At 37.4% G+C, this 10,932-nt stretch overlaps 1 protein-coding gene across 1 annotated transcript in view; it reads left to right on the top strand.

Annotated features, from left to right (window-relative positions):
• Positions 1-1,538: 1,538 nt before the first annotated feature.
• The window catches only part of USP47 (ubiquitin specific peptidase 47), an 88,038-nt gene continuing 78,644 nt past the window's right edge, over positions 1,539-10,932 (top strand). The window contains exon 1 of the mRNA XM_004683040.2: positions 1,539-1,801. Coding sequence (XP_004683097.1) covers positions 1,763-1,801 — 39 coding nt within the window. The 5' untranslated portion in view covers positions 1,539-1,762. The remainder of the gene's footprint in view (positions 1,802-10,932) is intronic.

The following is a 10,932-nucleotide window of genomic DNA, read 5'->3' as shown; positions in this document are numbered from 1 at the left end:
TACTAAAAAAATCACTCAAGTAAATGCACTGCAAAAAGTTTTCAACCCATTTGTAAAGAATATAAAAATGCAACACCTTCTGGCTGACATTAACATGATACAAAGTTCCTAACTGAATTTCAACAAAAACTTTTCATGGTTGGTGGATGGAAGTAATAAAAATGGATATTTGCATTAGCCCTAGCAGCCAAAGATGTAGTACTTCTTCCATTAAGATCTTATCTTTGTGAATTATCTTTTTCAGTTTATGATAGCCATTAAGGCAAAGTATAGAAATAACCAGAACGCTGAATCAGACTTTTTAATAACTGTTTCACAAAGTATTAAAGATTTTTAAAAGCAATGAAGCCTATCAAATCATATTCTTTTCACTAAATATTTTTGAGAGCAACAAGGGTTTTTATACCATTAATATAAAGGTCTCATCTTTATCCTATCCTTTTGACATTTAAAAAATGTTTTATGATACCATACACAGTAGGGCGTGTATATAACTTATGCCGGTGTACAGACATCATGGTGAGGGGAATTGACTGCAATCAATAAAAGTTTGGAGAGCACAGGTATAGGTAGTTAACACTGTAGGTGGTAGGATCCTAGCAGGCTTTTATTATCCCAGCATGCTGTAAAATCACTCCACCACGGGAAGTCTTTATGAAGGACACCCCTACCTATTCTTCACAAAGGGAGGGTTGAGGAAGGAGTAAGATTTGGAAAAATAAGATCAAATTTGTTTAGTATGAAGCACAGCACAATGCTTACTGCCAGAGATGAAATACCCTAAAAAAACATTTAAAAAGGATCACAGGCTCTAACTTCAGCCCTACTCTCTGTAGCTCTCTAGTTCAGAAATTGAACCTGAAGAAAGTTTTCTAAAACGTACGTAGCAAGCGCCTCTGTAATGGTGTGTGTGTGTAGCAAGCGCCTCTGTAATGGTGTGTGTGTAGCGCGCAGGCACACAAACACGCACCCACACACACACACATGCCATCATTTTTCTGAGACTGGACTGTTTGGCCTTGGGTCCCACACTTTGGCTGTCAGAAGAGGGTGAGACGCAAAAAAAGAAAACGCAGTTCTTTCTGCGCCAGGCCGTGACAGAGGAGGTGGCCAGGAGTATCCCGTGATGCTTTATCTCTACCAGGAAGCGGCTAGCGGGTATTTGAAGCAGGGATGAAGCCCAGCGCATGTCCACTGCGGAGGGCAGTATTGGCTGTAGGGTCAGAGAAGGGGCTTTAGGCTCCAGCCTGTCCCCTGCGGGAGTCCAAAGGGCCTCAGGAGACCAGCTGAGGCCTGGTCTTTCCCTGCCGGCAGAGGAAGTTCCCGACGTAGGACAGCTCGAATCCCTTTAATGAAAAGCTCTTGCATGACCACTCAGACAATTTCGTGCCTCTTCAGTACGATCTGAGGGAATTAGACACAACGACAGCTGTCTCCGCACCTCGAGCCTCCGGCGCCGGGCTCGGAGCCCGACGGCCTGAATTCTCGCGAGAGTGGCCGCCGCCATTTTTCCATTGATTGCAGCGGCCGGGGGGGAGGGGCCGACGACTAAGGCGACGACGGCAGCGGCGGCGGCGGCGGCGGAGCCGTGGGTCGGTGTCTGCGCGCTGGAGTCTGAGGCCCAGGCTGAGGCCTCCGCGGTTGCCGGAGCTCAGACTGTGCACGGGATGACTTCTACCGCCATTCTCCCCTGAGAAATAGAGCCGCCGCCACTCTCCTCCCTCTCCCGAAAGGGCGGAGAGGAGCGGCCGGAGTTTGAGCGATGGTGCCCGGCGAGGAGAACCAACTGGTCGCGAAAGAGGTGAGGGGCCAGCGGAGGAGGCTAGGCCCGAGGCCTGCGGCCGCGGGAGGCCATGTAGGCCCGGCCGAGGGGCCGGCTGTGCACCCGGCTCGTGTGCGGACGGGCTAGGGGGGTGAGGGGGGAGGCGGTGGCGTGAGGCCGGCGGGCTGGTGGGGGTGGGGGTGGGGGGGTGGTTTATGTTGGGTGCAGCGAGCAGTTGGAAGACCTAGCAGGAACTAGGGGCTCTGGGGAGCAGACATCTCCCCCTTCGGGTTTGTGGGGCTGGGCAAATAAAGGAGCGAACTGAGGAATGAGGTCCTGCACAGGGGGAAGGTGGCTTCAGAAGTACTGATTGAATTTGTCGAGCCAAGATAGAGAAATAATTGCAAAGAAAATGTTCTGGAACTGTTGTTGATGGTCACGACTGGGTGACGGTGCTTCTTCTGGTCTGGACAGTGGCAGTGTATGGCTTTCAGGGCTGGTGAAATCTACACCCAACTTGAGAGAGCTTTGGGAGAGCAGAATTAACTGTTACGACTTTTTTGAACTCCTGTTACTTGGTAGTTGCGCTGGCCTGCCTAGATGAGGCCTATGGAAGACGGTCGGAGAGTAGCAAGTGTGACTTTCACGTGAAGGTAGCTAGAGATAGCTAAACACAACCATATGGAGAGCTGAGCTGCATTTTGTAGTAGGTGATGTGTGCTAATTTGGATGACTTCTTAAATTCTTAAAAGCAAGTGATATGGGAAACCTTGACTTCTTGACTTCTCTTACATAGCAGTAGGAGATTAATGGTAGAATCGAGCACTGGCCAGTGAATTTCAATATATTAATAGTACCTCTGTTGGCTTTATAAATATCCTCAGCATATTCAAACGTGTATTTTTAACTAGCTGATCAGGCTAATGTGTTGTATTTTAGGATCTTGATATTTGTAAGTGATGTCCATTTAAAATTTCTATTTTTTTTCCCTACTGTTTTGTGGCAATTTTTTGCTACTTAAGCAAACCCTGACACTGCACAAGTAATTTTGGAGTTATCCAGTTATGATATGTTTTTCCAACTTTATCAGATGATAGTTGTTTTGCAAAGACAGTTTAAAAAAAAACTTAGTTATCATGTGAGTATTCATCATGCATCACCAACTCTGCAAAGCAGATAAACATGAATTAATCAGAATTTTTGCCTTGGGAGCTTTCAAAGCTGCTAAGAGAGGAACCACTAGCACTGTATTCCTTGGCCTTCAGATAGGAGCTGGGGATTTTTCACTACACCAGTAATTCTTGTGCATGGATGGGAGTGAGATGCTCTCAGAAAGATACAAACATACATTTTCTCTTAGAGATACATATTGCTGTTTTTCATTATTATAAGAGGCAAAATTAGTTCTTTCTTAAATTGTTTCATCATTAGAAAATATAATGAAGGAGGAACACTGCTTTAAGAAAACCGCCTTTACTTCCTAATCTCTGTTCTCAGCTTCAATACTTTTCTTTTTCCTTGACTCCTTCACTGATTCCTGAAAATATGACCACTACCTCAAGTCTTAAGGCTGCCACTTGCCATTTTTAACTAGCTCACCAGTTTCTTCTTTTTTATGAAAGTATTCCTCCTCTTACATTCTTTTCACTCTTGAATTTTCTGTTACATATGATACTCAACCCTTCCTTGGCTTTAATAGTACTATATATTTTTTTGTTTTTCACATTACCTGTTTGTCCTACCTGCCCACTCATTTAGTCAGTGTCTTTCTCTTTTTTGTGTCCTTAATTAATACTTTTTTTTCCTGGTTTTTGTATTCACTTTCTGGTCATTTTAAGTAGGAGTTGAATTATAGAGTACCAAAGTTGAAGAAGAGTTGAGTAACCATCTAGTAACTTAAAGCCTTTCACTTTATGGCTGAGGAAACTGAGGCAGAGGATTGGAAGTTTGTTTTCAGGGTCATATAATGAGTAAATGACAGTGCTGTAGACCATAACTCACTCACTCTGCTACTCATTATACTCTATATTACAAATCCCTTTATGTAACCTTGTGCTCTATCAGAATATTTTGTAACTTTCTAGGTACATTTGCTATGTGTAAATAAATAAAGAATTAAAAAATGTTTTGCTTCCATTTCAGTGGCTAATTATCAACAGTGTGGAGGGTTTTTGCTTTGTTTTGCTTTTATGAAGGCCCTTTGTATAGGTAGAACCTCTGAGCCCTTTTAGAGTTACATTTTGGGTAGATGCATTTGTGTGTGTGTGCAGTTGTTGAATTTCTGCTCTCTGAAACTCAAGGACAAGTGTATCCTAGGGTACTGTTGAAGAAGACAGCTCAGGGTTAACAAACTACAGCCAGTGGACCAAATCCAGCCTGTAGCCTGTTTTTGTATAACCTCTGAGTTAAAAGTGATTTTTGCATTGTTGAAAAAAATTGAGTAATGTTTTGTGACACGTGAAATTCAGATTTCACTTTTTATAATAAAGTTTTGTTGGAACTCAGCTATTCTCATTTATTTCATATTGTCTATAACTACAGCAGAATTGAGTAATTGCTACTGATACTGCATGCACGATAAATTTGAAACTACTTAGTAGTTCAAGGCCTAGTACAGTTGATTCTGGCTGCAGCCTACTCTTTAAGCTTATCTCTTCTATGAAACAAGTTTTAATGCAGCCAAACAGGTTTCTCTCCAACTTGCTTTCACTTCTACTTGTGCTAGATGCCCTTTCCTACTTGCTACCTGTTCAAAACCTCAGTAACATTTTCCTCTTAAGTATCTCATATCCTGTATATTCTAAAAAGACTACTGTTCATTGTAGGAATTTTTCCTCTTATGTGAATATAATTCATTTGGCATAAAGTAAAATTGTGCTTTGTGACAGTCTATTATGTACTCAAACTGTAAATCTATTTTGTGTATTATTTATTATGAATTTCTTAACAGCAGAGATCTTTTGTGTTTCTCTCTCTGTACACACACACACACATACATATCTATACTTATAGATATATAAAGTTGGTCTAGGACTGTATTCTTGGAGAAGATAATTCAGTAGTACTCTTTGATGTAGTTATAGGAAACTCGGAATTCTGATGCTCTCTTTTCCACACTATCATTGGCAAGTTATTTTCCAATCTTTGCTTGAAAATCTTTGACTTAACTCTTTAATAATATCTTTGTCTTAGAAGAGGTTTGTTATTTTAGATTTTTGAATTGAGAAGTCTAGATCTTTGTAGCTACCCTATTTGATAGTTGCCTCTGGAAAAAAAAATTTTAAGTAATTTTCCTCAGAATAGTATTTTCCCATTATTGAAGGCCAACCTGCCCCCAACCCCCACAATTCTACAGTTTGAAGATCTTTAGTTCTTTCGTTCTCTTTTATATATAATCCAGTGTTCTTTGTATTCTTCCTAAATTGTTGTACCTAGAGAAAAGTAAAGAAGGTGATGTCTGTTCATTATGGTTAACAATAAAACTTCTTTTCGCCTCACTTATTCACATTTTGTCTTTGAATTGCTACATGTATAGATACTAGATTTGAGATCTCTTGCTTTTAATGTCCTCCAATTTTTATTTATTGCTTTTGTTGTTTACTTATAAGGATTTGTGAAGAAATTATTGAGTACTCGCTGTGCATATTTTTGTATTCTACTATATAAGAAAATTTAGAATAGAAAAAAATTTTTTTCCTCAAATATTTTATAGTATAACTGAGGATAAGGTACATGTTTACTAGTGCTTTTAACATAACACTTTCACTGCATTACTTAAAGCGGTGTCTAAGGAATGCAGAGAAGATAGAAAAATGAAAGAAAAACAGTATGTAAGCTCCATATCTCAATGTTTTTTTCTGCCTCTCCTTTGTGGGCAATAAATACTACTTCCACCTGGAATTTATGATAGTAGTAACAACCGATATTTGTTGAACATTTATTACATGTCAGATGGTATTGTATGCGCTTGTGTGTGTTAACTCATTTGTGTTTCAACAGCAGCCTCATAAGGCCAGTGATAGAAGTCCCAGAACCTTGAAACAACTTGTTCATCACTGTTACCTAATTTTTTTTTAAAAAAGTTCATCAACAGCCTTTATTGAGTTTTTCAAATCAATATTCTTTTAATTATTTTGCCTAATTACTTGAAATGTGCGGCAGTTGTTATTCTTGTTTTTGGTGTTTCTTTAAAATTATTTAGCCTTTTTTCTTAAATTTGGGTTGTTGATTCTCCATTATGAGGACAAAGCAAGTGTATTTAGTAACACCCATCAGTGGTTTACATAAATTAGTGTGTTTCATAAAAATCATAGATACCAAATATTTTCAGCAATTATTTAAAAAACAATGCAGAGTTGCATATGATGCTAGTTTTGTCAAGGAAAAAAATGAACAATTTAGGGTTATACTAATTGAAAAATTAGAAGGAATATTCTGAACAGTTGATGTTTCTAGATATGTGGATTATTGAGCTATGTTTTGATTTTCATCTTTACATCTTTCAACATTGTACTTTATTTAAAAGAAATTTAGATGAACCGTAGTCTTGAGGTAGTTATTTGTACAGTGTTATATTGTCATTTTTGATGTATAAAGTTTTCATCTTTCCTCTACATTTCGCCAAAGTAATATGATCTACTTGTATGGCATCAACATTTGATTGTAATTTACATGTTTTATATTTCTAGTCTTACCTATCTTCCAATTCAGACCTCTACCCTGCATATTGGAGATCTCTATTTGGTGGTATTTAAGACCCACACATTATATAACCATAGATTATAAAGGAGACATTAAGATCATTTCTCTTCTTTCCTGTTAACATCCTCCCACTCAACATCATTCTTTGTGTACTTTTTTCAGTTAGTGGCATTACCATCTATACATTTGCTTAAATTACAACATTTTTTTAAAACACTTTGTTCCTTCTTGTATTTGGCTATGTCATCACTTGGAAAATATTTCTTGAACCCTTACCTTTATTCTCTCCCTGGCTGTCTATTTTCTCATTCAAATTTAGCCCTTCAAAATGGTCTCTGCTTCTAGGGTCCTCTTTAGCTAGCTATCCTCCCCACAACTCTGGAGTTACTTCTAAAACAGATGCTTTAAAGTTTATCATTATTACTACTATTATCATCATCTGATTGCAAATTGAATAATGGGTACTTTTTATAAAACTATGTATGAGATACTATGCTTAACAGATTACATAATTATCTCATTTAATTCCTTTTAAGGTAGCGATTATTTTTTGTTGTCTGTTTTACAGATTAAAAAAAAGATCAGGCTTAAAGAGGTTAAATGAGTTACTCAAAGTTGTACAGCTATTTGATTTTAAATCAATGTAGCTTAACATGTAGGAAAGTAGGAAAGTCATTCATAATATAACCACAATCGATTTTTTTAATTTAAATTTTTTTAGGATTTATGTATGCATACAGAATTGGGGTATAGGCCATAGGCCAGAGGCACAGGGACAGTGAGAGGATTTACCAGAGACAGAGTGGGAATCAGAACAGGCAGATCAACAGTACACTGCTGAGGGGAGCAGCAGGTGAGACAGGAGAGGTCTGCTGTGTCGTTTGGATCGCCTCTGGGGCGGGGGATCAGACTCACACTGAAATAAAGAGGCTGCCGCCAGCTTGCAGTGCTGTACTTTAACCCGCTGTGCTACCAGGGAGTGTCCTTTTAAATTTAATTTTTAACAAAGCTGTATATACACTTATTTAAAAGAACTAAATAGCTTTGCAGTACTGTCTACAAAAACTGGAATGTCCCTGCAGATTTTCTCTCCTCTTTGTCTCAGCCTTTTCTTGATATTTATCTCTGTATTACAAAATAGGAACCTTATAGTATTCTCTTTATTTTTCAATTTCAAAGATTATCTACTGACTTCTCACAATGGAAGATGCAGTTCACTGCTGTCCCAGATCACATGCATAGTTCTCTGTATCATCTGATCCTCTTCATATTGTCATTTTGCAAGTTGTTGGGTATACATCAATATTCAAAGTTTATGTTAATGTATTTATAAATTATTCATGTGAACTATCATGGTTTATTGTGATTTTTTTTCATATTCAATATTTTCGCTCAAGTTAAAAATGTTTTCGTTTAGTTTTCTTTGTACTTCACCATTAATTTAGCCTAGTGATTCTCAACTGGAGGTAGGTAACTCAGGACATTTGGGAATGTTGGGTGGGTGTTTGGAGGACAAGGGAGTATGCTACTGCATATCTAGGAGATAGAAGGCAGCTCTGCTGCCAGTCATCCTACACTGCATGGATAACCTCCCACAACAAAGAATTATGTGGCCCCAAGTGTCAATAGTACCACTGTTGAGAAACCCTAAACCAAATTCTCAAGTGTGTAAATCCCCTCTCATATTCAGGACTCCTAATTTTTTGTTTGAATTTCGTTGCATTACACCTGTTGTTTTAGATTAGCCTTGACTCATTTTAGTGATTTCCCCTCAGGTTTTTCTTATTTGGAGCTCGTGGTTCTGTCTTAATATGCTTTTTTTTTTTTTTTTTTTTTTTTTTTTTTTTGCTTCCTTTCTTATTTTGAAGGACTGATTTTTAATTGCTTTCTGGGTTGGTTATAATATTTTTGATACTCACATGCCTGAAAGCGACATATGACTGGAATTGCTGAATATTTTGAGACCATGCAGATATCTTGTTTCTGTTTAAACTTCTGTCCACTAGCACTTTTTCAGCACTTCTGGACTTTCTGGCACTATATAATGCTTTGTATGGCTTTGCCTCCCCTTAACCCACTTCCTATTAAAAAGATTGTATCAAAAATAAGGGGATACCAAAAACCTAGCATTTACCTGTTTAAATACTAATGTTTCAGATGATACATACTTTTCAAACTGATTCAGTGGTATTAAGCACCTTCAGTTTAGGCAACATGCATTATGCAAAGAAGTGTGTTCTTCATGAGGTTTATTAAATAGATTTTAAAGTGTTCTTTGTAGGAATTGCTGGCTTAAATTCTAGTTTTGTACGTCCTCTGTTGTAAAAAAAAAAAAAACAAAAAAGTCCTGGCAAAGATGATTGCGTTTGGCAAATGATTGACAAAAAGAGCTTTCACATCAAGTTTCTTAAAAACTAGACATTTTTCCCGAATTTGGTTTTCTGTTGGCATAGTGGGAAAAGGGATGGATATAAGTGAGGTATTACTAAGCGGAAATCTCCGCTCTGCCCAGTAGCATACTTATATTTGTTTTAGGTGTGAGTGCAGAAATAAGTGTCAATTTTTTTCTTTAATGGAACTAAACTGAGCCATGCATATGTGAAAGTAACCATGGGTATGTTTTCATTTACACAAAATTGTTGCTATGACTTTGTTGAGACTATTTTAATGAAAATTGCTGAGCTATTATGTCTTGCATTTTGATGTTTTTTAAAAAACATGCTCTTAAAATTCTTTCCCCTTTTTCATTCTACAAGAGCACTTTCCTGATTCTCTTCTTCCAACCTGATTGCAATTTCCTAACCCTGAAATCCTATAGTACTGTATCTTTTTTAGTTACTATTATATGCACTAATGCCTTTATTAAAATAGAAGCTCTTCAAAGTCAGGACGCAATAGCCAGAGTGCCTGAGTTCAAATACCAGCTTTTTGATTTTGAACAGTTTACTTAACCTCTTACTATTTCAATTAAGTGAGAAGACTAGTAACTACCTCCTGGGTGTCCAAGAACATACATGTAAAGTGTCTTCCATACACTAAGCACTCAAATGTTTGCTGTCATTACTTTTACTATCTTCATTACTGTTTTTACCTTCATCCTATATTCTCCCTTGGGGTCATCACAACATGCTGTACATTGTTGTTGTTAATGAATATTTATTGATTAAATGAAAATGAAATTATATCTTATTTATTAAAACTATGCTAATAATTTTAAGTTGTGACCTGTCAGCTAAATATTTTAATATGTATAGCACAAATCCTAAATAATTATGAGACTCAGCAGCTTCTTTTATATCATCAGTAAGACCTACTTTTATTTGGAGACTGAAATATGTAATAAGGTACAAATATTAAAATACAGTTTTGAGTCTAACAAGGTGCTAAGAAAAATAGGTTTAGTGTATGTAGGTCCAAAATAGCTTACTAGATTAACAAATTATTTGTAAGATTCAGCGAAGTGTTTTTTCTTTTTTTTCTTCTTCTTCTTTTTTTTTAAGATTATTTATGTATACAAGAGCCAGAATACAAGCCAGAGGCAGGAGAGGGGAAAGGATTCACCAGAGTCAGAGTGGGTAACAGAACAGGCAGATCTACAGAAATACACTGCTAAAGGGAGCAATGGGTGGGGCAGGAGAGGTCTGCTGTGCCATGTGGTTCACCTCGTTGGCCTGTGATTGAACTGGTGCTTGCAGTGGTTATGTATAGCTTCATAGTGTTGTGCTTGAACCCCTTGTACTACCAGGGAGGGCCCTGTCATTTGTACTCTTAATTGTCAATTGTATTGTTAATCTTTGTATTTGATGTTGTGCATTTCACTGCAATACAACTTACAGTATTTGTAATATTAATGTAAGAAACTACATTCAGTAAATAGTGGCCTCTCAGTTGAGAAATAATAAAGGGATGTTAAGTGACATAAAAGATCTGGAATTTAAATCTTTCTGTGTATAGGAAATTAAACTTTGATAACATTATAGTTTTCGTAATTTTCATGATTTAGGAAAATCATGAATTTACATGAATATCAGTTATGAATGATATTAAATTTTCTAGTATAACCAAAGCCCTGTAGTTTGACTATAAGTATTTCCCTTATTTTAAATACTTGTTTGTTTGTTTTTTAATAAGTTTATTTTTACATCATTTTGTACTTTTTTTTTCCATTTCAATTGTAATTCCCACGGGTTTCCATCACCAGTGTGTCATCACCATAATCCCGTGCACTTCCCTCCCCATCCCCATCCCCCACCCCCATTTTTGATCCCATTCCCCATTCCACCCCCACAAAATGTCTCTGGTATATAGCTGTTCATTATTCTTGTTATTTTCTTGCCTGGTCCATTATACTCCTGCTATGAGTGAAACCATCCAGTATTTTTCTTTCCTTTCTGGCTTATCTCACAGCTCCATCCAAATTGCTGCAAAAGACATGTGTTTCTCTTTTTTGGTTGCTGAGTAATATTCCA

The sequence above is a fragment of the Condylura cristata genome, unplaced genomic scaffold, assembly GCF_000260355.1.
Source record: "Condylura cristata isolate star-nosed mole 26May11 unplaced genomic scaffold, ConCri1.0 scaffold00015, whole genome shotgun sequence".
In the NCBI taxonomy this organism is placed as follows: Eukaryota; Metazoa; Chordata; class Mammalia; order Eulipotyphla; family Talpidae; genus Condylura; species Condylura cristata.
This window is presented reverse-complemented; position numbering and strand designations above follow the sequence as displayed.